The sequence below is a fragment of the Salminus brasiliensis genome, chromosome 16 (assembly GCF_030463535.1).
Source record: "Salminus brasiliensis chromosome 16, fSalBra1.hap2, whole genome shotgun sequence".
Lineage (NCBI taxonomy): Eukaryota > Metazoa > Chordata > Actinopteri > Characiformes > Bryconidae > Salminus > Salminus brasiliensis.
In genome coordinates, this window is record NC_132893.1 from 27,023,658 (window position 1) to 27,049,895 (window position 26,238).

The 26,238-nt window shown below is 41.2% G+C and overlaps 1 protein-coding gene across 6 annotated transcripts in view; it reads left to right on the forward strand.

Moving 5' to 3' along the window:
• The window catches only part of tln1 (talin 1), a 70,876-nt gene that overhangs the window by 37,149 nt on the left and 7,489 nt on the right, over window positions 1-26,238 (forward strand). For all 6 annotated transcript variants that reach the window (XM_072659505.1, XM_072659506.1, XM_072659507.1 and 3 more), the window contains 33 exons: window positions 614-781; window positions 984-1,278; window positions 1,539-1,705; window positions 2,018-2,146; window positions 3,393-3,506; window positions 4,078-4,191; window positions 4,295-4,429; window positions 4,757-4,885; window positions 7,298-7,400; window positions 8,502-8,710; window positions 8,959-9,078; window positions 9,502-9,699; window positions 9,804-9,943; window positions 10,952-11,045; window positions 11,946-12,035; window positions 12,146-12,268; window positions 13,536-13,679; window positions 13,927-14,088; window positions 14,457-14,597; window positions 14,743-14,924; window positions 15,253-15,385; window positions 15,678-15,779; window positions 15,920-16,090; window positions 16,353-16,598; window positions 16,936-17,055; window positions 17,214-17,360; window positions 17,560-17,726; window positions 17,918-18,101; window positions 20,142-20,267; window positions 22,098-22,214; window positions 22,819-23,004; window positions 23,134-23,241; window positions 25,786-25,891. In XM_072659505.1, coding sequence (XP_072515606.1) covers window positions 614-781; window positions 984-1,278; window positions 1,539-1,705; window positions 2,018-2,146; window positions 3,393-3,506; window positions 4,078-4,191; window positions 4,295-4,429; window positions 4,757-4,885; window positions 7,298-7,400; window positions 8,502-8,710; window positions 8,959-9,078; window positions 9,502-9,699; window positions 9,804-9,943; window positions 10,952-11,045; window positions 11,946-12,035; window positions 12,146-12,268; window positions 13,536-13,679; window positions 13,927-14,088; window positions 14,457-14,597; window positions 14,743-14,924; window positions 15,253-15,385; window positions 15,678-15,779; window positions 15,920-16,090; window positions 16,353-16,598; window positions 16,936-17,055; window positions 17,214-17,360; window positions 17,560-17,726; window positions 17,918-18,101; window positions 20,142-20,267; window positions 22,098-22,214; window positions 22,819-23,004; window positions 23,134-23,241; window positions 25,786-25,891 — 4,870 coding nt within the window. The remainder of the gene's footprint in view (window positions 1-613; window positions 782-983; window positions 1,279-1,538; window positions 1,706-2,017; window positions 2,147-3,392; window positions 3,507-4,077; window positions 4,192-4,294; window positions 4,430-4,756; window positions 4,886-7,297; window positions 7,401-8,501; window positions 8,711-8,958; window positions 9,079-9,501; window positions 9,700-9,803; window positions 9,944-10,951; window positions 11,046-11,945; window positions 12,036-12,145; window positions 12,269-13,535; window positions 13,680-13,926; window positions 14,089-14,456; window positions 14,598-14,742; window positions 14,925-15,252; window positions 15,386-15,677; window positions 15,780-15,919; window positions 16,091-16,352; window positions 16,599-16,935; window positions 17,056-17,213; window positions 17,361-17,559; window positions 17,727-17,917; window positions 18,102-20,141; window positions 20,268-22,097; window positions 22,215-22,818; window positions 23,005-23,133; window positions 23,242-25,785; window positions 25,892-26,238) is intronic.

Here is a 26,238-nt window from a genome sequence, read left to right on the forward strand (position 1 = left end):
AGAAAAGGCTTTGATTATTGGCTTTACTCTCTGTTACATGTGGCACTACTTGGCTGTTCTTGGATTTCTACCTACAGTCAATAGCCGGGGGCCTCCCTGCTGCTAGTTTTAAACATAACCTTGTGGAATACAATTATATCTATTGTGGTAGCAGTCTGCTCCGTGGAAAGAATCCAGAGTATGCGGTACACTATCAAGTCAGTCAGCCTCTAGTTGGCATCGCTGTTCATCCTTTGAGGTTATAACACTTTTGATGGTATAATACACTCATTTATCACACTGGCAGAATATGTAAATCTACAGATTGGACTTTAAAATATCTGAATGTATGTCATTGTAATACTGGCTTGCAGAGATGTTCGTAGCAGCTTTCCTAATGCTGCAGTGACTTGCAGTGAACTGCCACTATCTTTAATATGTAGCTGCTTGTCGTTCAAATAAACATTTACAAATGTAGTGAGTTATTGTGTGTATACAGATATCTGTATGTTTCTAAATTAACACCTTGATGAGGGAAAAAAAAGAAATCCATTCAAAATGTGTGTCTGTCCACAATAAAAAAAAATGACGAGCGGTGTCTGTATGGCTGTGTGTGTGTGTGTGTGGTCTGCAGGACATGCTGATGAAGCTGGCTAAGGCAGTGGCTAATGCAGCGGCGGCTCTGGTCCTGAAAGCAAAGAATGTGGCTCAGAAAACCGAAGACTCAGCCCAGCAGAACCGGGTCATTGCAGCTGCCACACAGTGTGCCCTCTCCACCTCCCAGCTGGTGGCCTGTACACGGGTGAGAACTTGCATGCAAACACAGATACAAAACACACACACATGCAAAGAAGCCAGACTGCTACCATACTGCTCCTATTTCATGGTTCAGTTTTTACAACCATGCTTTGACCAGTAGGGACTAATTTCTTCAGACAGACCTACTGAGCAAGCCAGATGTGTGTCTGTGTGTGTTTGTCATTTTGGATGCATGCGCTCTCCAGGTGGTGGCTCCTACCATTAGCTCCCCGGTGTGTCAAGAGCAGCTGATTGAGGCAGGGAAATTGGTGGCCAAGTCGGTGGAAGGCTGTGTGGAGGCGTCCCAGGGGGCCACAAGTGACGAGCAGCTGTTGAAGCAAGTGGGTGTGGCCGCTACAGGTGTTACTCAGGCCCTTAATGAGCTCCTTCAGCACATTAAGCAATATGCCAGTGGGGGCAAGCCGATTGGCCGTCACGGCGAAGCCACTGACCGCATCCTGGACGTCACAGAGAACATCTTCAGCTCCATGGGAGATGCAGGTGTGAAGAGAAGGAGAGATATTGCTGTTATGTTGGGGTGTCTCAAATTTCACTATTGTTAGGTTATTCCTGATTTGGACCAATAGTTCACTGGAGCTTTGCTATCTGTCGTATTCTTTAGCTAGTACAGTTTATGTAGTATAAATGACAACTCCAAATTGCTATTATTTTCTCTTGAAAATGCACTGCTGAAATTCCTCATTATTTTTCTACTCTCTGTACTTGGACTGTAGTACCCAACTAACCTCTTTCTCTGGTAGGTGAGATGGTGCGGCAGGCGAGGATCTTGGCCCAGGCCACTTCTGACCTGGTAAATGCCATCAAGGCGGATGCTGAGGGTGAGACGGACCTGGAGAACTCGCGCAAGCTGCTGTCTGCCGCCAAGCTTCTGGCTGACGCCACTGCCAAGATGGTGGAGGCTGCCAAGGTGCATAACATGAGATATAGGCCCCATCTCCTTCCAGAGGATTTACGGGCGTAGGGCAGAATGAATTTTTTTGGCTCAATCAGCTAACTCTGACTGAGTGAGGCATAAACGGAGGAAAGAACAGTCAGCTAAAGAACGACTTACAGGTCGACTGTTGATGGGTTTTTAAGGCTGATTAACAGCTGCAGGAATGGAAGGTTGAAGATAATGAGAAAGTAGAGTCATGTTTTAGCTTCAGAATGTCAATTGTGTATATGAGGTCATACCTGTAATAGAGTTTAACTTTTTGTGTGTGTTTGTGTGTTGGAGCAGGGTGCTGCCGCAAACCCGGACAGTGAGGAGCAACAGCAGAAGTTGCGCGAAGCAGCTGAAGGCCTGCGCATGGCAACCAACGCAGCAGCACAGAATGCCATCAAAAAGAGACTGGTTAACAAGCTGGAGGTGAGTGAGGACCTGCCACCACACAAAATCAACCAAATGAAGTCTTAACTTGTCTCCTAAAATACACATATAACAAATAAGACTTTTAAATTGCATTTAAAATGAGCACCTTCAACAGTGGTACTTCAAGTATATCATAAATGTACTTATGATATACTTAATGTCCAAATGTTTGTGGACACCTCTTCTAATGAATGCATTTAGCTATTTTAAGTTGCACCTACTGCTGACACATATGTGCAAAACACACACACACATAGCTTGTCTAGTCCTTGTAGAGAAGTATCTCCAATAAAATGGGACTCTTTGCAGATAAACATGAACCTATCGGCACCATGTCCAATGCCAGCCATGGGTTAGAAGAGGTGTTTTTTCTTGTAAGATTTTAGTTGGAAATTAAAAATAGCTCAAATGAATCACTGAACAGTAGGATCTCAAGTTTTGTTGTGACCTAGGAACTGGTTATCTGTTTTCAGAGTGCTGAGATGAGTGTAGCTTCGGGGTAAAGTCCTAGATGTAATTGGTCAGAGCATGTTCAGAGCTGGATGGTTGCTGAGAGCGTAAACTCAAGCATGTTTTAATGGGGGGGCGAATGTTTCTTCAGTCTCGTTTCAACTTGTTTCTCCTGAACAAAGGCTAAGATCACTGTGCACACTTTGCACACAGCTTTTAACACACTCTTCTGTTAACCAGTGTGCAGAGAATTGTGGCTGAATGTCGACCAGAATAGCTAAATTCCCAGAAGGTGGATGTTTGAAGAGTGAAGCAAACACTTGTAGCTTCCACATGACTAAGTGGCATTTTGTTGTAACTAAATGTTCAGAGGGCAGTGTTTTATATGGCACAACAATGTAGAGCAGTCTGCAAAGTCCACATGTAGTTAAGTAATAGAGTTCAGAGTTCTGAACAGTTTTAATGCAGATTATTCTCTTTTACGTAACATGCATGATTTTTAATCTTAAATAAATCCAGAAAACAATACTTAAGTAATAAAGTAAGTGTCTATTTAGCTCTTTTTTCTTTTAACAGAGCATGTGCACTTTATTTTGTATGACTTTTTCAGTGGGCCTTTGGTACATTCTGTATGTGATATAGCTGTGGTCCTGTACTTCTGCCTCTTCCCAAACTCATGTTTCATTGTTTCTCTTTGCTCAGTTCTCTGTGAGTAAATGAAGCGGTAGCAGTATGTCTGGTGTGAGGTTTTCTTTAGTAATCTCTAATCAAGCAAGCGCTCTGTTTCCTGCAGAATGCTGCAAAGCAGGCTGCTGCAGCCGCTACTCAGACCATAGCCGCCGCCCAGCATGCTGCCTCATCCAATAAGAACCCAGCAGCCCAGCAGCAGCTTGTTCAGAGCTGCAAGGTAGGTTCTGTGGTAACCTCTCACACTTCCTGATCCTATAAGGTCACAGCGAGGACACCCACCAGTCACCAGGCAGATATGACTAATTTCACTCACCACAAAACCTTAAAAAATAAATGCTGGTAAATGAACCTGGAAACACACTTTAGACTGTCCCTGTAATTGGTTGTCTTTTGGTAACCTTTTTCTTAAGCAGTAAATCAGTATCAGTAATGCACCATACATAATAAAACTGTTTTGTATTTTACTAGTTTCAATAGCTGTTCATTTCTAGTCACGCTGGAAACGAACAACCAGCTGCTACAATATTCTTGCAAAGCATGCACCAGGACAGTGCATGTTCAGGTAGTTAGTTGGGTGTTTGGGGTGTTATTCATTTATTAATTAATGTATTACGTTTTTATGTTTTGGGGAAATATTAACTAGTTGATCAGTGTTATACTTGTTGTGAAATTACCCTTTTTTATGCAAGGTTTTAATTAACCTTGCATTAGTGGTTGTCCTGAAATGATCCCAGGTCCTTCTGCATTCCTAGATTTTGTTGCATATTTGTAGCATTTTTGCATTACAGATTGTGGCAGACCAGATCCCTCAGCTGGTGCAGGGAGTAAGAGGCAGCCAGGCACAGCCTGACAGTCCCAGTGCCCAGCTTGCCCTCATTGGAGCCAGCCAGAACTTCCTCCAGGTATCCACACAACTCAACCCATTCAACTAGACTTCTGTCTAAAGTGAAAGTAAGATCAGGGGTTAACATTCTGGCTCATGATATCCATTTTCCTCTGTGTCAGCCTGGAGCCAAGATGGTGACTGCTGCCAAGGCTACTGTACCAACGATCAGCGACCAAGCATCAGCCATGCAGCTAAGCCAGTGTGCAAAGAATCTGGCCAGTGCTTTGGCCGAACTTCGCACCGCTGCTCAGAAGGTAATCTTGAGTACTCGTAAATAGACCAACCAAATGCATTTTTCTTTAAAAAGAGATTTAAACTCTGCTCCTGAATAGCGTAGCTGTTCAAGGTTTCATCTTATTGTCTGGAATTTGGGAGGCCAAGAGAACATTTGTCCTGCCTAATTTGAGGTTACACAGCACAGTATATGAAACATGGTCATTGTACTAATGTCTATAAATCACATCACTATAGACTATGACATAAATATTACACTGCTGGTACATTGATTGTTTAAATTCGACATCATTCGACAAATCTGTCTTGCACACTGTCTTTTTTTTGTTTGTTTTTTTTTGCTACAGGCACAGGAGGCATGCGGCCCCCTGGAGATCGATAATGCTCTGACCGTGGTACGGGGGCTGGAGAGGGACATACATGAGGCAAAAGCCTCAGCAGCTGAAGGGAAACTCAGGCCCCTTCCTGGGGAAACGGTAAGTATACATCCTAATCTGATCTTGCTGTTTTAATGGTGGTAAATCCAAGCACACACCCAAAAGCGAACACACATGTAGCTTCAAAAAGGTTTATTTATATGTTCCTTAATGATATAACATAGTTATGAGAGAGAGAGAGAGAGAGAGAGAGAGAGACCGCTGTGACCGCTTCTCACTATTTCAGACACCTGTACTGTACTAACAAAGAGAAACTATAACTCAACATATCTACGTTGCAGCTCTTATCACAAATGCTGCTGTTACGCAAACACACACACACACTCTCCCCCACACTTTTTCCACACACATTTCCTGTCACGTGAGCAACCACTTCACACACCACTGTTTGTGTGTGTGTGCACTTGCAGCCGTTGGAGGATTTCCTCTCAGCTAGTTCCCACAACTTACTGAATCTGTCTGCTGCTTAATCCTTAAGTGTCCAGCATGGCTCTGGGGATGATTATTCCATATTCAGCCCTCACGTTAGGGGAATTATATTTGAAAAATAGTCTGTTGATCAGAACGAAAGGTCAGGACCTGCTCACTCCTGCTAGAGGCTTGGCCTGCCTTAGCCCATACAGTGTGTGGGATGGGAATGTGCAGAGTCTCATACACCAAAAACTATGTGTTAAATTTATAATAACTCTCACAACTGTAGTTTGCATTGCCATGTTGTATAGTATTATTTAAAGACCTGTTTTGTTTGCTCATAAACCAAGTTTTAATGAAGCATTGCCTTATAATGCTTGACTGGCTTTTTGTATCATTCTGCTTATCAGTCAGCAGTGACTGCTAATGTAACGACTATTTTACTAAGCTATCAAATGATTTAAAGTCCCTGGGAACACATTCTCATATCATTTTTTGTGTAATACTAAACTTGAATTTAAAATGAAAACACAAAGCAGAAATCTAAAAAAAAAAAAAAAACCCATCTGGGCATGGTTTTTATGTTACAATAAACATGTGTGATGTTATTGTTTATGTAACCATGACCCTGCAAACTGCCTTGACACAGACATGTTGTGTTTTTTAGCTTTTTTCGGTTTTTATTTTACATATCTTTATAGTTTACTGGGCTGCGTGCCCCGTCGTCCAGCAGCTCGCTACGCACTGTGCTGGAAGGGGGCTTATTGATTGCCAGCGGGCAGCATCAGGTTGTCTCTGGACTATCCGTCTGTCCCAGCATCTAATTGCAACAAGCACCGGCTATGATGGACAAAGGGGCATGTGGGGCAACTGCTCTCCCTTTCACGGCAGGTTTAGCTTTAGCACTTCAGGTTGCTCAGAATTAAAGAGAGGACAGAGCCATGTTAGCCTTGGGATTGATCAGGGGTATGCTGAAGTAAACCTGAGACACTTTTTCCACATCGGAGGAGAGCAAAACTGGTGAAAAGCAGCAGACATTTATTTGACTTTGGGAAGAGACTCATAAGTCATATTTTGTGCATTTACGTTGGAGTGTCCTGAGGAGCCAGATTAACTCAGATTTAGGTTTCCAAAGGCTTTAAAACAAGTTTTTTTTTGTTTGTTTGTTTTTGTTTTTCATATTCACATCACATTTCATTGCTCATTGACAACAGCACTTCATAACATGATTGTGTCTTGTGCCGATATACAAGTTAATATTAAGAAAGTTACTTTTTATCACATTATGCAGTATCCCAATAAAAAAACAAAGCAAAACACACACACTACCATGTGTAAAATACATAGAAGTACATTTAGTGTTCTGAATGTCTTTTTTAAAAGTAGTAATGTATTACATTTCTTATTAGGATTGTTTGGATTTTATTTAGATTTTGTTTACATTTTGAATCTCATTTTTGGACATACTGTATTTAAAAATAATCTGATAATCTGATGATACTTTGTAATGACACAGCAGTCATCATTAAGTTCTGAAATCCTGTTTGTAACAGTCATGGCCATTGTGGTTTTTGGTTTAGGTTAATCTAGCACAGTGTGTAGCATTGCTGCCCTCCTTTTTTTTTGGACTTGGTGGTAGAACCCTTGGTATTGTAAATCACATATGAATTAGGAAAGGACAGCACTGTGACCTTTTACTGTAAGATGTGAAGGTACTCAGGCAAACAGTACGCTTAAGCAGCTGTGCAAACAGCGAATACAAAGCATGGGATCAAAATGTGATGGCATAGTGGGACCTTATGAAACCTTATATCACTGCTCTGCATATCTAAATTAATCTTTAGTGAACACTGCCATGTAATTTACTAATTTGCTATGATGGAATTTCAGGGAACACGATTGCACTGTTGTGTATATTGAATGTTGTCATTATACTTAATTATTGAAAAGAATGATGCATGTCTAGCCTGTACTGAATGTTGTTAAATATCATTGTTGTTACAATATAAGGTGTCTTTTTGTGTGATTTTTGTGTTTTAGCTGGAGAAGTGCTCACAGGACCTGGGCTCTAACACCAAAGCAGTGAGCTCTGCAGTTGCTCAGTTGCTGAGTGAAGCCGCACAGGGCAATGAGAACTACACTGGTAAAGCTGCTGCTAAGCATTCTGTAACTCTGTTCACCCTCTGTGTAGTCTAGCATGGCTAGTGGAGTAACAAGCAACAGACAGTAGTACATGTGTGCTTTCACTGCATAGTGCTTTACCCCCTTTTTGGGAGTGTTTTTGCAAAGAGTCTTACAGCACCCCCTGGCTGCAGTGATTTAGCATTTTATAATTAAAGATTCAAGATTCAAAGAAGCATTATTGGCATGACTGAAATGACAACAATATATTTTCGAAGCATTACAAAAATAACAATAACAACAAAAGAGTAACAATAATTACAAAATAGGTGACAACAGTAGTAAATAAAATGAGCAAAAATGAAGACATAGGATATATATAAAATATGTAAATATGCTTTATATACATATTAATATTTATACACACAGCTGTACTGATAATTAAAGTGAAAAAGAAAAAGAGCTGCAGTAATGACTGTTAAAGTGAACAGTGAGGTAGGCGTTACCCACTGTCTCTCAGGCGATGACATGCTGATATATACTGGACGGCGAGGGGGGTGGTGTGCCCCTCTCCCGGAATTATTCTTAATTTTTCCAGTTCCGTAAGTGTTTGGTAGTTTGGGATCAGCTATTTAAACCTGTCTGTAAAATGTCTGCATACTGTGTTGATCTTTGGACAGTGGAGGAGGAAGTGCAGCTCAGTCTCCACCCCCCCACCCCCTCACACTGACCACACATTCGCCTCTCTCTGGGCAGCCACAAGAGTTTTATGTCTAGGTGCAAATTAGAGATCATCACTGTAATCTTTACTCACTGTATTGTTGCTTCAATAAAAGCTAATATAACATGTAACATTCTATGCTGCATAGTTTTAGATTTTTCTGTTGACTCGTTCATCATTAAATGTGTATACAATGTAAAGAACGTGAGTTTTCAAATGGTAAAAATTTATACAATTTTTAAAATGCATTGATGTTTCAACATGACTATAACGTTATGCTCTGTTGAAACGTTAACTTGTAAGGAAGATCATTCTAAGCTTCTGAAAAATGTTTTTAGGTCTCTGAGAGAGGAATAAATAAAGAATGTGGTATGTAAATGTATTTTTTTTCATACTTTGCAGGCCTGGCTGCCAGGGATGTGGCTCAAGCCCTTCGCTCTCTGGCCTCTGCCGCTCGTGGAGTGGCCGCCACCACAGAGGACCCACAGGCCCGTAATGCCATGCTGGACTGTGCCGGAGACGTCATGGATAAATCAGCCAACCTAATTGAAGAGACCAAGAGGGCTGTCGCCAAACCAGGAGACCCAGACTGTCAGCAGCGCCTGGCTCAGGTTCGGCATGTAGAAACACGCTTTCGCAGAATTAAAATTACAACAGAGCAGGTTTTTATTTAGTAACAAAAACCTCCCTTTTAATTGCTGATGTTAGACCTCATGTTGCCTCTCTTTATGTCAGAGTGTTCATTCATTTTGAAAAGATAAATGTTGTCTGTTCAAGTAATCTATGATTACTGTTCCTATCTCAGAACCCATGATGGTAATTGGTGTGTATGTGTGTGTTCATGTGCTTATTCATGCAGGTGGCCAAAGCTTTATCCCAGGCTCTGAATCGCTCTGTGAACTGCCTCCCTGGACAGAGAGATGTGGATAATGCCATTAGGTCTGTGGGAGAGGCCAGTAAAAAGCTCCTCTCTGACCAGGTCAGTACAGTTCCATCCCAGTCTATTGTTAAGATATTTAAACCGCAATTATCAATTCCTTATATTCTTTTTGCTTCCTCTCCATTTGTAAGTTCATGTACCTTTTAGAAAGCCTCAATGTGTATCATTTGAGGTCTCTGTAGGTCATTGAATAGGTGTGTGTAAGGGGGGCACAATTTACAAATTTCCCTGCTCTAACAGGCCGATTAAAACTTAAAATCGCTTTACATCCTTTGGCCTTGGCCATCTTTTGTTGCCCAAAACAGGCAAATATAGCATACATTAACTTACATAGTCAAGACCTTAATAAGTAATGTCGTCTATATATCTTCTATAAAATAATATGGCGTTATTTTAAATGATCATCTTTTTTTATTTGTAACTTTGAAAACAAATCCAATGTATTCACTCTGCCCTCTCAAGTTCCCAGCCAGCGGGAAGAGTTTCCAGGAGGCCCAGGCGAACCTGAACCAAGCGGCCGCTGGCCTCAATCAGTCGGCCAACGAGTTGGTGCAGGCATCCCGCGGTACGACACAAGACCTAGCCAAGGCCTCGGGCAAGTTTGGTCAAGACTTCAGCCACTTCCTGGAGGCTGGAGTGGACATGGCTGGTCAATCACAGGTAGAAAGATAATAATTTGGATGGAACCTGACAGTTTCCCCAAAGACATTACTGTTTATGAATAAACATCATATTGTTGAGAAGGTTTTTTTTTTTGTGTCTAGTCTAAAGAAGACCAGACTCAGGTGGTAACCAACCTGAAGACTATCTCCATGTCGTCCAGCAAGCTGCTGCTGGCAGCCAAGGTTTTGTCCACTGACCCGAATTCCCCCAACCTGAAAAATCAACTGGCTGCTGCAGCACGGTCAGAACACTCAGCTGTCTGTTTCTCACTGTTCATCCGCAACAGTCCACACATACAAATATGATGTTCCTGTAGCTTCAGTCTCTGTTATATTCTCTGTAATATTAGCGTAGTTCACATATACATGTCTGCAGAGAGGCTTAAAATACTTTAGGTCAAATCTGTTTCAGTTGTTTGTTTATTTTGTGTTACTGGTATTAATGAATACACTCCTGTATTGCTGCCTATTTTTCTTAATTTCCTTTTAGAGGCATGTTGGTCTTCTTTGGGCCATTTGTATTGGTAATACTGTGTGGGCAGTGTTACACAATTACTTTTTACTTTTGCTGTGTAATTCTAACTCTGGCATCCAACATGCTCCCACGCGTGCGCAGTCTTGCACGTACATCAACTACATGTGTGCTTGTGCGCGCGCACACACACACACACACACACACACACGCTGCATTGTCCTCCTTTTATCAGAATATATTACATAATACAGTCCTATGCTGTTGATTTTACACATTTGAGTGGAAATGGGCACAATTATGTAATGGCCAACTGGAGAGCATTGGCTACAGGAGCTGAGCCCTGCTCATCGTGTGTGTGTGTGTGTGTGTGTGTGTGTGTGTGTGTGTGTGTGTGTGTGTGTGTGTGTGTGTGTGTGTGTGTGTGTGTGTGTGTGTGTGTGAGAGAGAGAGAGAAAGATAGCTCTTTCTCAGCCAGGACTACCAAACTCCTCCTGCCACTCAGAGCTTAGCTGCCTGAATCACAGAGCGGGAGAGAGTAGAGAGAGAGAAGCTAGTGCGTGGTAACGCATGTGGGCGGACTGTATTTCTCAGCTCTCTCCTTCTCCCTCTCTCCTTTTTATCTCTATCCTCTGTTTCTATCCTCTCCCTTTCTCTCTCTCTCCCATCTCTCTGCTTTCCGTATTGCTGTCTCTCTCTCCCTTTCCCTCTCCCACACACACCCTCCCTCTCTCCTCTTACGCTTATCTCACCTCTCTTTCTTTCTCGGTTTTCACAGCGCCGTGACTGACAGCATCAACCAGCTGATCACCATGTGTACCCAGCAGGCCCCAGGACAGAAGGAATGTGACAACGCACTTAGGGAGCTTGAGGTACCCCTCTCACCTCACTTTTTTTTTTTTCCTTTTCTTTTTTTTCCCTTCCCTCCTTCTGTTCTCTCTCTCTCTCTCTCTCTCTCTCTCTCTCTCTCTCTCACTCTTTCATCCTCTTGCTTCATTTCTTTTTTCTCTTTCTTGACAGTGTATTTGAGTCAGTGAGCTAGTCGAGCAGAGATTTACAGTGTGTTCAGTAGTGACTGGTCGTTGAATGGCGACTACTTGCTCTTTACTTTTATCTGACCACAACAATTTGTGGTGTTTGCATGTAAGCTTGATAGTTGCAGTCATTCTAAAGATACTTGCTCAGTGTTAGGCATGTGTAAGTGTATTGTTAATTTGTATCATTAGAAATAGGACTGCAATGCTATCATCTAAAATTAGCAGTGATTTTGCAGTGAAATTTGCATAACATTTTCTGTTCTTTAAGAGGACCTGATACACATACATTTGGGTTTTCTAGTTTATCTACTTATGGATTATGCATAAAAGATTATGCATAATCTGTTATTGTTTAGTTACATCTATTCTCCTGTTCTTCACTCCTGTACTGTAAGAAATCAACCAGTTTGCAGTATTGTCAGTGGAATTGCTGAATAATAAGCCTTAGAATGTGATCATCCTGCTAATTTAATGGGATTAAAACCCTTATTAATCCATTAATTGTCCAAAATGATCAGTTGATTATTCTGTCATATAGTGATATGTTATAAAATGTATAATCAAAAGTGACAGTACTAATCAGAAGAAAGCAAACATTTGGATGGATTAGACATTTGTACTGATATCCTGGATATAGTTACTCACACTAGTTTAGTTAATTTCTTTTATTTAATTTTAGATTTTATGTAGTTTGCAGCATAATGTGTGTCTGTATGTGTCTCTGTGTGTGTTTAGACTGTGAGGGGCATGCTAGAGAACCCCACTGAGGCAGTGAATGACCTGGGCTACTTCGACTGCATCGACAGCGTGATGGAAAACTCAAAGGTATGTGCTAAATCATCATTCTCATATTCTGCTAAGTGTCTTTCTTCTTGCATTTAGAAGTAGATGTATGGACAGTGTGGGTGATTTGCATTGTGTATTATCCGGTGCAGGTTCTGGGTGAAGCTATGGCTGGCATCTCCCACAACGCAAAGAACAGTAACCTGCCTGAGTTTGGAGATGCGGTCAGCTCAGCCTCCAAAGCCCTCTGTGGCCTTACTGAAGCTGCATCCCAGGTAAACATGATCAAACCTCTGCACAAGTGTGTTAGTTTGTGTTTTTGTTGTTCGTTTGTCTTTTCCCCTGATGATTTCCACCCCATTTCATCAACCTAATTAGACCAGTGTGGAAAGAAGTGTGCCGGTCTCCTGGTGTCTAAAACATCTGGAGTTAGGGGACCGGATAAAATGAGTGAAAACTGCGTTCTCAGCCACCCACATTATCTCTCTCTTTCTCTCTCTTGTCACGCACACTCAGTTTTTCTTATCTTGCTTCTTTGTTGTTGGGTCTTTTTTTCTGACTCTTTGTCTGTTCAGACATCAGTTTCTTGTCAGATTTTGTATCTGTCTGAAACATTTTCCCCCTCTTTATTGTATTGTATTCCTTCTGCAAATAGTTGAGATATACCCAGTAGTTGTACCTATTTGCTATTTGTGTCCTTTCTTTCTGTTTTTCTTTTGTTCTGCTTTGACTTTTCTCCTGTTACCTTTTGTGCCTACACATACAAAACATCTGTTTTGGGTTTTTTTGGGTTTTTTTTTTTGCCTATTAACACACATGCACACGCACACTGTTAAGGTTCATAATGGGTGTGTTGGAGGATGGTGAGTCATGTTTATACACTCCCTCCCTCTGCTCTAAAAGCTTTCAGTCTGTTGCTGTGGCTCAGCATCTCACACTCTCATTAAAACATGATTGCTAGTTGTACAGTACAGAGGAAAGTGATTTGTAGTGCTGCGTGTGTGTATGTGTCTCTGCACATGTGTGCAGGGGTATTGTTGCCAGAGCAGATGGTGAGAGAACTTAAACTGCTTGATGTGGTTCAGATCATATCAGAACTGAACACTGTGAAATGTGGTATAAAAATTAATCTGGGCAATGGTGTGTATTGTTTTAAGGTATTTATTCCCTGGCATCAGATTTAGAATGTTGCAGTGGATTCTAATTGATAATAATAACAATAATTGTAATGTTAAATAAATTCAAATTTATTATTTTTATTATTTATTATTTGTTCAGATTTCAAAATGAAATTCTCAGGGTTTTTTGTGTGTTATTCTTATTGTCTAGATGATCTTGTCTTAATTGTTTTATTGTCAAAGTGTGATGAGTGACAGTACATCGCCTGAAGAATCATGGTCAAATTGATGGTAATGAATTAGCAGGACTTCAGCCAACTTGGTTCTTGATTTAAGTCCTATAACCATTAAAGCACTGCTGGCGTTCTTGCAGCTATCTTGACTGACTTGACTGATTTGACAAAACTGTTCTGCTCAATTGCAGGGTGCCTATCTGGTGGGTGTCTCTGATCCAAACAGTCACGCTGGGCAGAAGGGCCTTGTGGATCCAGCTCAGTTTGCCAAAGCCAAACAGTCTATTCAGATGGCCTGCCAGAACCTGGTGGATCCAGCCTGCACGCAGTCCCAGGTAACAAAAATAGTAATGATAAATAAATCAATTAATTTAAAAATATATATTTTAATAAATGCTTATTTGTTTTCTATTGTGTTTAAATATTGTAAACAGGTGTGATGAGTTTTCAGAACTTTGAAAGTGTTTTTTGATTGATTTGAGCTGAAGTAAATGCAAATCTTTTTTTGCATTTATGAAAACAACTTCTTCAATAATTAGATCACATATCTAAAAAGTTTTGACACCTCTGTATTTCCCCAAGGTCCTCTCTGCTGCCACAATCGTTGCCAAACACACCTCCGCCCTCTGCAATGCCTGCCGCCTTGCCTCCTCCAAAACATCCAACCCTGTTGCTAAGCGACAGTTTGTCCAGAGTGCCAAAGAGGTGGCGAACAGCACAGCCAACCTTGTCAAGTCCATCAAAGTGAGTGTTCTCTCTAAATTTCTCTCTAGCTGCAGTCCCAGGAGGTTCACCCAGGGTCCAACAAAAGCTTGTAGTTTATCTCTCAGGATCAAAGAAATGATCAAAAGATCAAACTCTTGTTTAGTCCTGAGAGTTTGTCTGGATTTTAAGATGGAGAGTTTACAGAAGTGGCTAAGTATTGTAGGACATAACTTTGTAGACATTGGTAGAACTTCTGAACAGTATAGACGGTATACTTGTTTTTTGCTAATGTGTGAACGTGTAGGAGTACAGTGCATTCAATATGTTAACATATGTGCAGTAAACAGGGATTAAGGGATTATATAAGTGAGAGGGTGTGAAAATGTGCGCTGTGCATGTTTGCTTAGGCCCTGGATGGAGCCTTTAACCAGGAGAACAGGCAGAAATGTAAGGCTGCGACAGGACCACTGATTGAGGCTGTGGATAATCTCACTGCTTTTGCCTCCAACCCAGAGTTCGCCAGCGTGCCTGCACAGATCAGCCCAGAGGTAATTTTCACTCCAAACACCACCTACTGTGTCTGTCTAAATTCTGTAGGCTGTGGCTTTACTCCCAAAGCAGTAGTACAGGTATTGTTTACTTTAAAATAAACCTTAGATTAACATGCTGAATTTCATTTGTTTGCATACGTAGGGTCTGGCTGCCATGGAGCCCATAGTCGCAGCAGCTAAAACTATGTTGGAGAGCTCGACAGGCATGATTCAGACGGCTCGCTCACTGGCCGTCAACCCCAAAGATCCCCCCAAGTGGTCAGTGCTTGCCGGCCACTCCAGGACCGTGTCTGACTCCATCAAGAAACTTATCACCAACATGAGGTGCTTATACAAGTCCTGCCTTGGCTTGAGAACAGGCAATACTATGACATGATCTATCTGGACAGTATAAGGTCATGCACAGATCTGATCTACTGGATTGTTATTGCCACCAATAATGGCCTTATTAAACAGATATATAAATATCAGTCATATGTGACCACGTTTTACAGTGTTTCTTAGTCAGTAAAAACAATGTAACTGCAATTACAGAGTGTAGCAATAAAATTTCAATAGCAAAACTTAGTATGCAGCCAGTGGAGTGCTTCTGGAGTATGATGCTGATACATGTTTTTTTTTTTGGTTTTTTTTTTTACTTGAAACCCAATAGAGATAAAGCTCCAGGCCAGAGGGAATGTGACGAAGCTATTGAGGTTCTCAATAACTGCATCCGTGAGGTGGACCAGGCCTCTCTTGCCGCCATCAGCCAGCAGCTCACACCCAGAGATGACATTTCCCATGAGGTACTGTATGTGCCCACCATGCAGTACACATACACACTTGTATACACACATGTACATTTACAGAATAAAGAAAAAGGACATTCTACTGATAATGAACTCGAACAAAGCATAGGCAAAAATTGGGAATCCCAGGAGGAAGGCTTTAACCTTTTCACAGCCTTCATCTGAGATAAAAGAAAAGGTTACAGAAGTCTGCTATTAGTATCTGTTGTTGCTGATAGCAGTTAGCAGTACTTTAGGCTTTGTTTCTTGGTATTTGATTGTCTGAATGCTCTTGTCTGCTGTGTCTCAGGCGCTCCATGAGCAGATGGCAGCCTCAGTACAGGAGATTAGCCACTTGATTGACCCGGTGGCCATTGCAGCCCGCTCTGACGCCTCCCAGCTGGGGCACAAGGTACCACAATTGTTATTACAGCAATAAAAATGCTTTATATTCTGTCCTCACTACCAATCCATGCAATTTCTATTATATTTCTCTGTATTGCATGTCTCTGTGTGTCCCTGAATGGTTTTCTGGCCTGAATGATTTTGCAGGTATCTCAGATGGCCAGCTACTTCGAGCCCCTCATAATGGCGGCCATTGGAACCGCCTCAAAGATCCTAAACAGCCAGCAGCAGATGAGTGTGCTGGACCAGACCAAGACTCTAGCAGAGTCAGCCTTACAGATCCTTTACACAGCCAAAGAAGCCGGTGGCAATCCAAAGGTGATTATATGCATTCTTTTTTTCAAGGGATTAAACTTAATAAAAGCCTAGAAGACTTTTGCTGTTCTCTTACTTTACTATCAGACCCAATATGTTTGAGCATACTACCATTAATCTTCAGTCAGCTGAATAATAAACTTAATTTAATAAACTAGTTTGCAGATGATATGCAAGTTTTGTTTAAGTTGAAATCGTTAGCAGTTTACCTTATCTTTTTACTCTTGTCTGCCCCCCCAAAAAAAAAAATGCTCCATCCTTCCAGGCGGCTCACACCCAGGAGGCTCTGGAGGAGGCTGTACAGATGATGAAGGAGGCGGTGGACGACCTGGCCGGAACACTGACCGAAGCAGCTGGTGCAGCAGGAGCTGTGGGTGGCATGGTGGACACCATCAGCCAGGCCATCAACAGGATGGAGGACTCTGGAGCGGAGCCTGAGGGAAGCTTTGTGGATTACCAGACCACGATGGTGAAGACCGCAAAGGCCATCGCTGTCACTGTTCAGGAGATGGTAAGTGGTGGATGTTGAGATGCTCCAGAAATTGCATAAATTATGACAATAAGCATTGTTAACTGTCAAGCATCACAGTTATAACACTTATTTGGTAACTACTATATATTATGTCATTACTATAAAAACTAATATGTAAATTATATTGATCACTACTCAATTATGAATGAGGGACCCTTCCTAGAGTACCTTAAGCTTGTACTTGCTTTGTAATGATTGAGGATATTTTAAAGGTTTATTTTTTTATAAATACCGGGATTCTTACACTCGCATCAAATGTTAAATGTTGTTTGTTTGACTCTGGACGCCAGGTTTTCTAATTTTGCTTTGTCACCAGGTTACCAAATCAAATACCAACCCTGAAGAACTGGGAGGTCTGGCCAGTCAGCTGACTAACGAGTTCGGAGACCTGGCTTCAGAGGCTAAATGTGCTGCCATCACTGCCGAAAACGATGAGGTAACCTTGCAATAGTGTCTGGCTCTGATTAGGTACTACTACAGTAGATACTGTTACAAAATATTTTGCCTGTCTTAAAGCATCTGTAGCAGCTATATGTGAATGCTTGTGTATATTTGCCCAATTAAGTCAGTGTCTTTTCTCTCCTACACTTACAGATCGGTTCCCACATTAAGAAGCAGGTAACCGAGCTGGGCTACAGCTGCACTGGACTGGTTACTAAGGCAGGAGCACTACAGTGCAGTCCCAATGATTCAATCACCAAGAAAGAACTGATTGACAGTGCTCGTAAAGTTTCAGAGAAAGTGAGTTCAGAAGTTTCACTTTCTTGCTTTTTGTTATTTAGTCTTCTAGTGTTCTTTTTGCTTATATTGTTAACCAAGTTAATTTAAAGCTGTATTTTCAAAGCTGTGTCCTCGAATTTTTTTTATTTTTTTCATTTTCCTATTTATTTATCTATTTATTTATTTTAATTTTTTTTCTCCTGCATTTCTGTCTTTTCAGGTGTCTCATGTGCTAGCAGCCCTGCAGGCAGGTAATCGTGGAACACAGGCATGTATCACAGCTGCCAGTGCTGTGGCTGGCATCATTGCTGATCTCGACACCACCATCATGTTCGCTACAGCGGGCACACTTAACCGGGAAAACGCAGAGACCTTTGCTGACCACAGGTTCCTAAATTTTGTAAAAATTGTATTCCAATAGTAATATAGTAATTCTGTTCTATATGTCTATAGTTTCTTTATCTAATAGCAATACATAAATAATTGCTAATAGCAGTTAATAGATAATTGATTCTATTAATAATCATTAGTTGTTCCTCTAGTTTAATTGCTGTGTTGCTGTTTTCCTTGTATTCTAGGGAGAACATCCTGAAGACGGCTAAAGTCCTTGTGGAGGACACAAAGCTGCTGGTGTCTGGAGCTGGAGCCAGCCAGGAGAAACTGGCCCAGGCAGCCCAATCCTCTGTCACCACCATAACCAAACTGGCTGATGTTGTTAAGCTAGGGGCTGCTAGCCTGGGCTCAGAGGACCCTGAGACACAGGTGCATCTGTCTTTTCTGTATTGGGCGTTTCAAACACTGTTCTTTCTTACTGTATTCCGTTCTAGCTTTCTGTCTGCACTAGCTTTAAAAGTATGCCATTACTTCATGCTACTGGTTTCTTTTGCCTCTGTATTCTGTGTCTGTAGAGGCATGCCTGTGCAGAATTTCTTTTGATATCTGCGGACCTCTGTCAGGCTTTTGTCTTTGTTGTGACGTTGTTGACGCTGCCTCTGAAATAAGTTTAACCATTACTACAGTATTTGTAAAAAAAAAGAAACAAAAAAAAAATTCTCTAGAATACTGTACTCTGCTGGAATGCTGTGTTGTTACACTCAGTTGCACTCTGTTTTTTGTTTCCTCCTTTTCGCTCTTCTCTCTTCTTGGCACGCAAGGCTCTTTATTCTTCCTGTGGCTTTCCTCTTGGTCGGGATGTGGGTACTGTTTGTGTCTGGAAATGAATTTTTAAAAAGTGTGTTTTTTGTTTATCTGTGTTCATCACCAGTGAGGTGTGGACATCCAGTTGTGAGGAAAAAACTGATGTTCTTTCAAGTCATAATGGAAAAATTAAGTTCATAGGCACCAATAACTCAAACATTTTTACAGAGCCCACTCTTTAATATATCTTTATTGATTTAAACAGTCATGATTACTGATGGCCCTGTCTGCTGTCTGTAGCTGATGATTAGGCTTACACAGCAGATCTTCATGCATATTTTTAGTTCATGCATATTTTTAGGATGTCTCACTTTAAAGGTCTGCTTAAGATCACCGCACAGCATTTGAAAGGGATGAGCCAGGCTGTCCTAAAATACAGATTTCTGTTTGACCCTCCCTGCTTAAACCTTGCATAGGCATAATTCAAGACTATTTTTCAGAGGTAATTTGAGATTTTTTTTTCCACTTCTTCATTTTAAAAGTAACAGCAGATTAAACACACCTAAACTGGGTTTATACAGCAGGCTCTTAAATCTTTTAAGGAGGTTCTTAGGAGTTTCAAATGCCTTCCATCTATCAGTGACTCTCACAACTGTGTCTCTATATCTCTCTTGTGTTCATGTTCATCCTAAAATGGCATTGGCATACATTTGCCAGAATGGTATTTTTATGCCATCATGCACAGAGCACACAGTCAGTGCACACTCTGACTCTTTACACCAAATTCTGCTTCCTCTTGTTCCCATGGCAACACTCAATAATTCATGGAAAAATATCAGAAAATACGGAAATAGTTGTTTACTGTTGTGAATAGCGAAATCAGTCCCTGAGGGGGAAAAAACAAGTAAAATATATAGCAGTCTGCTTCCTCGTCATGCGTCCAATCAATGATGCAGTTCTGAAAGCTTTTTGTTAAGCTGTCTTCATTTAGTCTGAGCCTAACTTTTCTTCATTAAAACCCTGCCTTGTAAATAGCGATCAGATGGTTAGACGGTTCCCCTCAGAGCTACTGCCCTGCACTGTTTCCTTTTAAAATTAAATCAGGTGAAGAAGGCTTGTTCTTTACTACTGGAGGCTTTGCATTAATTTCAGTGCCTTGCTCCCCTAATCATTAACCGCACATGAGGTGCACAATTCCACAAAAACTGGTTTCAGTTTATAACTAGAAGGTCAGTATACATGCAAAACAGTAAATTGACTTTTTATAGCTTTTTAAGATAAAAGTTATGAAATAAAAGACTTTCTTTAGCTCCCATAAAAATCATCCCAATATTGAGGCTTGCAATCACGTACATTTGTTCGATTTTATAATTTATTTTTGATCATATTTTTTTTTAATGGCTTGAAACAGCTTATTAGTTTTTTCCCCACCATTAGCTCGTATTGTGCCTCACCAGCCACTCTACTCCATTACCCTCCATTAATTCCCTCTTCTTTTTCTTTTCTCTGTGTCTTGACTAATTATTTTTATGCATTGGTTTTAGACATTTTCGGTCTTGGCGTGTGTGTGTGTGTGTGTGTGTGTGTGTGTGGACACTAGATGACAGTATTGATCTTTTTGTTGTCTGTCCCCTCTTAGTAACAGGACTGTGTTCTCTGCTGCAGGTTGTCCTGATCAACGCAGTCAAAGACGTGGCCAAAGCTTTGGGTGACCTCATCAGAGCTACGAAGGCCGCAGCTGGCAAACCTCATGATGACCCTGCCATGCTGCAGCTGAAAAACTCTGCCAAGGTAGGTAATTTGTAGAGAAGTGGTGTCAGTTTTCCCCTCTTCCTCTCAGATTCCAAACAGTATGTGTGAATACACTCCTAAAAATAAAGGTGCTTCAGGTGAGCAGTGCAGTAGAAGAACCATGTTTGCAAAGGGTATTTGTCTTTAAGAACCTTTTAAAGGCTTAGCGGACCTTTAATGGTTCTTTGCACTCATACTTGTTGTTACAAAAAATGTTTCTTTGGGGAACCAAAAGTGGTTCTTCTATGACATTGCTTAAAGAACCAAAATGTGTGGCACCTGTGAGGATCGTGTGGTTTCGTTGATCCGAAATTAGGGGGGGTCTTCATTACTTTAGGGAATGAAGACCCCCTCTAATTTCGGATCAACGATCCGTGGACATGCTGTCCAAGGTTATTAGATTGAGATTAGAATCAACCTCTGGATGGTGCTTATTAGAGATGGACCGATCAGTGTTTTTGGGGGCGATCACCTTTTGAGTCAGACTTACAACATTTTGACATCTGTCTACCCATGGAGTGGAGTTCAAGACTGGCTTTAGTGGGTTTTTGCAGCTGTGAATGGGGTCCATATTGCCATGTAGTAATTAAACAAGGAACTGCATGGTCCTGGGACCAAAGGGTCATGCCGAGCTACAGCAACTCGCAGAATATGTCTTTCAGGATCAGGAAAAAATGGCAGATACAATAAGTCAATACAATATATAGCTGATTGATGTTTTCATTTCTTCTTCAGAGCATTAAAACAACTGCTTCTCCTTCATTTTCCTGCATGGATCAGATGTCTACTAAAAGTATTTAAAATAAAGTCATGAAATTCTTTAGAATAAAGTAATGTGTTTGTTGGTGATCCACACTCAGTTTAGTCAGTTTATTTCTGGACCTTCTGAAGACAGTTCCAAACAGTATTCCAAAAATATTTGGTTGGTTGTGAGTACCTTGTTATTTATTAAAGTTTGTGATAGTTTGGCTGTTGCTTAGGAGCAAGGTGTTCTTACAAGATGCTGGAATGGGTTGACATGGTAGCATTTAATAGCAACATCTCACTTTACAGCTTTGCATTTTCCAGTGGAGGTGAAAAAGACAAACTGTCAGCTAGGACTGACCGATTGCTGCCATGTTGGAGTGTTTGATAGACAACCACACATAGACCAACCACACCATAGATAATTGCAATCAGCATACACTAGTGGTGAGAATAAAGTTAAACATTGAGTGTTAAAAGATGCTATTTATGTTTCGTTTGCTTATGCTATTTTGGCACCTCATAAAGAAAAAATGTATTGGGACGTGTGTTCACGGCCACAGATCACAGAAGCATACTTGATTCCCAGTTTCCTTTTTGAGTCCATCTTTCCCTCCCTAATGTTAGAGTGATGGTCATTTATCAGCATATTAGAGGCTGTGGCGTTTGTCAACAGCTGAGAGGGTAACTCAAGCCTAATCCACCTACTCCCACCTCCTTACACAAACACACACACACACACACACACACACACACACACACACACACACACTTTCTGTCCCCCTCCTGGCACCCCACTTTAATGCTAGTGGGAAATCCCTTGCATGGTAAGTAAACTGAGCTGAATAAATGGCAGGCATAGTCACTATGTCTCAGATGAAGAGCGGAATAAAATCTTAATGTGGCTGGGAACCTGAGTAGTAAATAAAAATGTGAAATGTTAGACCAGTCAAACCGCAATGGAGTGTAAAGGCAAAAGCAATGTAGTGCAATATGCAATAACACGCAGTCTTCTGCATTGTTTATGCTTTTCATAACCTTGATTTCTAATGTATTGTCCCGTACTGTTGTAATGAATATCTTTAGGTGATGGTTACGAACGTTACATCCCTGCTGAAGACTGTGAAGGCGGTGGAGGACGAGGCCACTAAAGGCACACGTGCACTGGAGGCCACCATTGAGCACATCAAACAGGAACTCGCTGTAAGAAAATCATTCACATTATGCACTCACTCATTTTAGCTCTGGTTAAATAAAGTCCATCCTAGTAGCTAATATTGGCAGTGGTTGCTGGATGATTTAATGATTGATATTGGTATGATCCTGAAACTGTAAAGGCATACGCTGGTTTGAATAATCAGTCTGGCATGCTTTGAGGGTCTCTTTTTACACTTGACCCACAAACAGTGTTGCAAGTAGTCTCAGACCAATGAGTCATCTTTTTTGTGCATGTGTGAACATGCCAGACAAATGCAGGCCCCTCTATAATGGCCCACAAGAGAGCACATGAAGGCCTCAAACCTTCAAATGTATGCAAAATGAAATCCTTCCTAAGGCTGGGCGATAGGGCAGTGTAATCCGATAATCAGATGATTCAACAAAACACTGATCCTTGACAGGCGATGATAGTAGCCCTGGTTGAAACGGAGACTTGATGGAGCCTAATTAACAGGCCTAATTAAATCTTACATGGCTTGGCAAATAATATGAAATAATATCAACATGTATTTTTTTTTATTGTTATTGACCAAGCACCATCACTGGTGATGTTCTTGACAATACTGACCAGTCTGCTTGTGTTTCTCAGGTGTTCAGCAGTGCAGATCCACCTCCAAAGACAGCCACACCCGAAGAGTTTATCCGCATGACCAAAGGCATCACGCTGGCCACGGCAAAGGCAGTGGCTGCTGGGAATTCATGTCGTCAAGAGGATGTGATTGCCACGGCCAACCTGAGCAGAAGAGCCATTGCCGACATGCTGCACTCCTGCAAGGTGAAACAAATTCACACAATCCTTGCGTTTGCTCCCTCATGACAAAAAAACGCAAGCTCTTAGCTTAGTCGTGTGTTTTTATTTCTTTCTTGATTATTTTCACCTTCTCTCTTTTCTCTCTCTCTGCAGCAAGCAGCTTACCACCCAGAGGTGAGCAACGAGGTGCGGACACGCGCTCTGCGCTTTGGGACGGAGTGCGCCAATGGCTACCTGGGTCTCCTGGAGCATGTGCTTGTGGTGAGTTTAAATTGGCGCCCCCTGTTGCCTAGCCTGTTCACTGCTTCTGCAGTCAGGGGGGTCCTTTTACCCTGACACACACATACATTACCTCCTTAAGACATCTAGAGGTGTCATTAAGGGCAAACTCTGTGTGAAATACTTTAGATGTCATTTGACCTTGAGTCGCTTGTTATTTCAGTGTGGCAGTAAAAGCTGTGTGTCAGCCTCTGGCCTCTTCCACACTCTGACCCTTTCTTAGAGCACTACTGTTGTTGCATTAGACTCTAATTTAAGGTTGTCCAGTGATTGTCTGCTGTTACCAGAATATTGTGATATATTGGAAGGATCAAATATCCAACTCTGTTTGTTTGTTTGTTTGTTTTTTTTTTGGTTTTATTTTGGAGGGGGGGTTGTGCTTTGAGCGTCCTAGCCAGATCCCAGGTCTTCTGTATCTGTTTTAGTAGATGTTTTGATTTTTTTTCTAGTCCATAGTAATCTGTATGTGTGTTTTGAAGTAGACTGCAGCAGTCTAAATCCACACTGAATGCAGTTTCCCAAATTGCTGTATAGTCCTGGTTCTGGACAGGCTGGGGCTGGACTACAGCAGGCTTACACTATTACAATCCTGTGCAATACAGTACTGTATTTGTAGCATGTTATCACATGAAATACAGTGATCTGCTTCTGACTCTTTTACCCTCCTCCTTTCCCCCCTTTTTTTTTTTTTTTTTATTACCCTGACGTGTGTTTGTGTGTGTATATGTGCACAAACGTTACTCTGTTCACTGTGGTAGCCGGTGAGTAGGAGTTGATTGACCTGCACGAGTGTGTACCCGCATTGTGCGTGTGTGTGTCCAAAAAGATTAACAGCCTTTTGACCCCAAGAGATATTCTTACCCACTCACACATGGCTGAATAGAGTGGCTAGAGCATTGTTATTTTAAGACAATTGTTGGAATCTTTTCAGCCAAGGTCTGTCCTGTGGGTTCACACGTTTATATCTTTCAGAAAACAGTATACGTGATTGACCAAGCAACTGTCCAGTCAGAAACAATGCCTGATCAGACTGTCTGGAGACAGTGATTTTTTTCGTTAGTATGTAGACAAAGGGATGGATGAAGCTGACTCTAAATCATAAATAAAACCTAATGGAAACTCTTATTAGAATGAACTTCTGAATAGAAAAACTACCCTTCTGTCACTACATTCAGGTTATCTAAAATGGTCTTTGACAGTCAAGATTGGTAATCCAGGCAAAATAAACCCTATGCTTGTAAACCTTCTGGTTAACCTAGTAGAGCAGCCTAAGCAATTTATCAGCATAGATTATGTTTTTAGCTGGGTTTAATGGTTTAGCAGAGCTAACCAGGCTGGTCAACCAGCTTGCTTGTTAATCATAAGGTCATATTGATTTTGTTGGTCAGCCGTCTTGGTCAGATTCTGATAAACCAGCTTGGTCATGCTGGTTATGCTTGTTTAAAAAGAAAACCTGACCTATGCTGGTCAATGGATAAGCTGCAGCTGGCCAGGCTTTTTTTTTAACCAGTTCACCTTTCTCAGTTCTAATGGTCTTTTAGCCTGAGGTATTGAACACAATACACTTAATGCATCATGTAGATCACAGACTGCAGAATTTCAAAGAAAAGACTAAAGCAAGAATCACAGTAAAATGTTTGCAAAAGACTTAAAATATAGAATAAAACTAAAAATACATTTAGGTGTCTTTTTTAGATTTTGTTTCGTAATATTATAAGTAATAATATTACTGACCTGATTCTAAAGGTTTATGTGTATGTTAATAGTGTGTCTTATTGCAGTGCATTTTTTAGTTGGCATTTAGTTCAAATGCATGTTTGCTCCAAAAATGCATTATGTGCAATATATATCCCTTTATTTTCAGGCTGGAAGAAGGTGTTATATATGGGTTGATAATTATTTGATTTGAGAGAATGTGGGTGGGGGTCCTTGCTGTGTTCTCTGTGTTCTACCTCTGTGAGTTGCTGGGGCTGGGGCTTTACTTAGCACTCTATTTGAATAGGCAGGGAGAGGCATGCTTGCCAGCCCCCAGAGCCACCAAATTAATGACAAACACCTGTCATAGTCTCACCAGCACAACTCTGAAGGACGCTCTGAGGACACACACACTGAATCAGTAGTGTACAGCAGTTTAATTTGCTTCATTTCATTTTTTTGCATACAGAGTCACACTGCATTATGGAAAAAAATATTTTAAGTGTGTAGTTTTACCAATAACATCAGCCCTTAACCTTAATGTTACCTTAGCATGTTTGTACTTTGCTCACTGTAGGATTGTAGATAAGGTAAGGCTAAAAATGTGGATGAATTACGATTCCTTAGTGCATCTAAAGGAAATTAAGCACATACTGCACTGAATATTACTAAAATAATTTACAATCAATTATTGTATCACCACCTTCAGACTGATGCATCACAAAGCATCATGCATTTTGCACCCAATTGCACTGTACTGACTCTGATCCTGTGCTCATACATGGCATTAGGTGATGTATATGATCTCACTGCATCTTTGTCTGCCCACAGATCATCCAAAAGCCAAGTCACGATCTGAAGCAGCAACTGGCTAGCTTTTCCAAGCGGGTGGCCGGCTCGGTCACTGAACTCATCCAGGCAGCTGAAGCCATGAAAGGTGCTGAAACAACACCACAGCCAATGCAGACTTACTGTAGACTCAGCCTTACTGCTTACATAACCCATTATTCCTGTCACTCCACTCTTATAGCATGTGTGTTACATGAGATCATAATTTGACTTGTGTTTACTGAAACAGCTTGTGTGCATCAAATCCAGGTATAGTTGGTGGTGTTTGGTGCTTTCCCGTCCCCAAAGGATCCTAAGCCAAATATTGCGGACTCACAGACCTGCACTTTGAACAATTCCTGGCTGTTTTTCACATGATCAGCCATATTCTCCTTATAGAAAGCAAATCCATAGATAGTCAGGGTGCTAATACCCATGTCTGAATTTAACAGATGG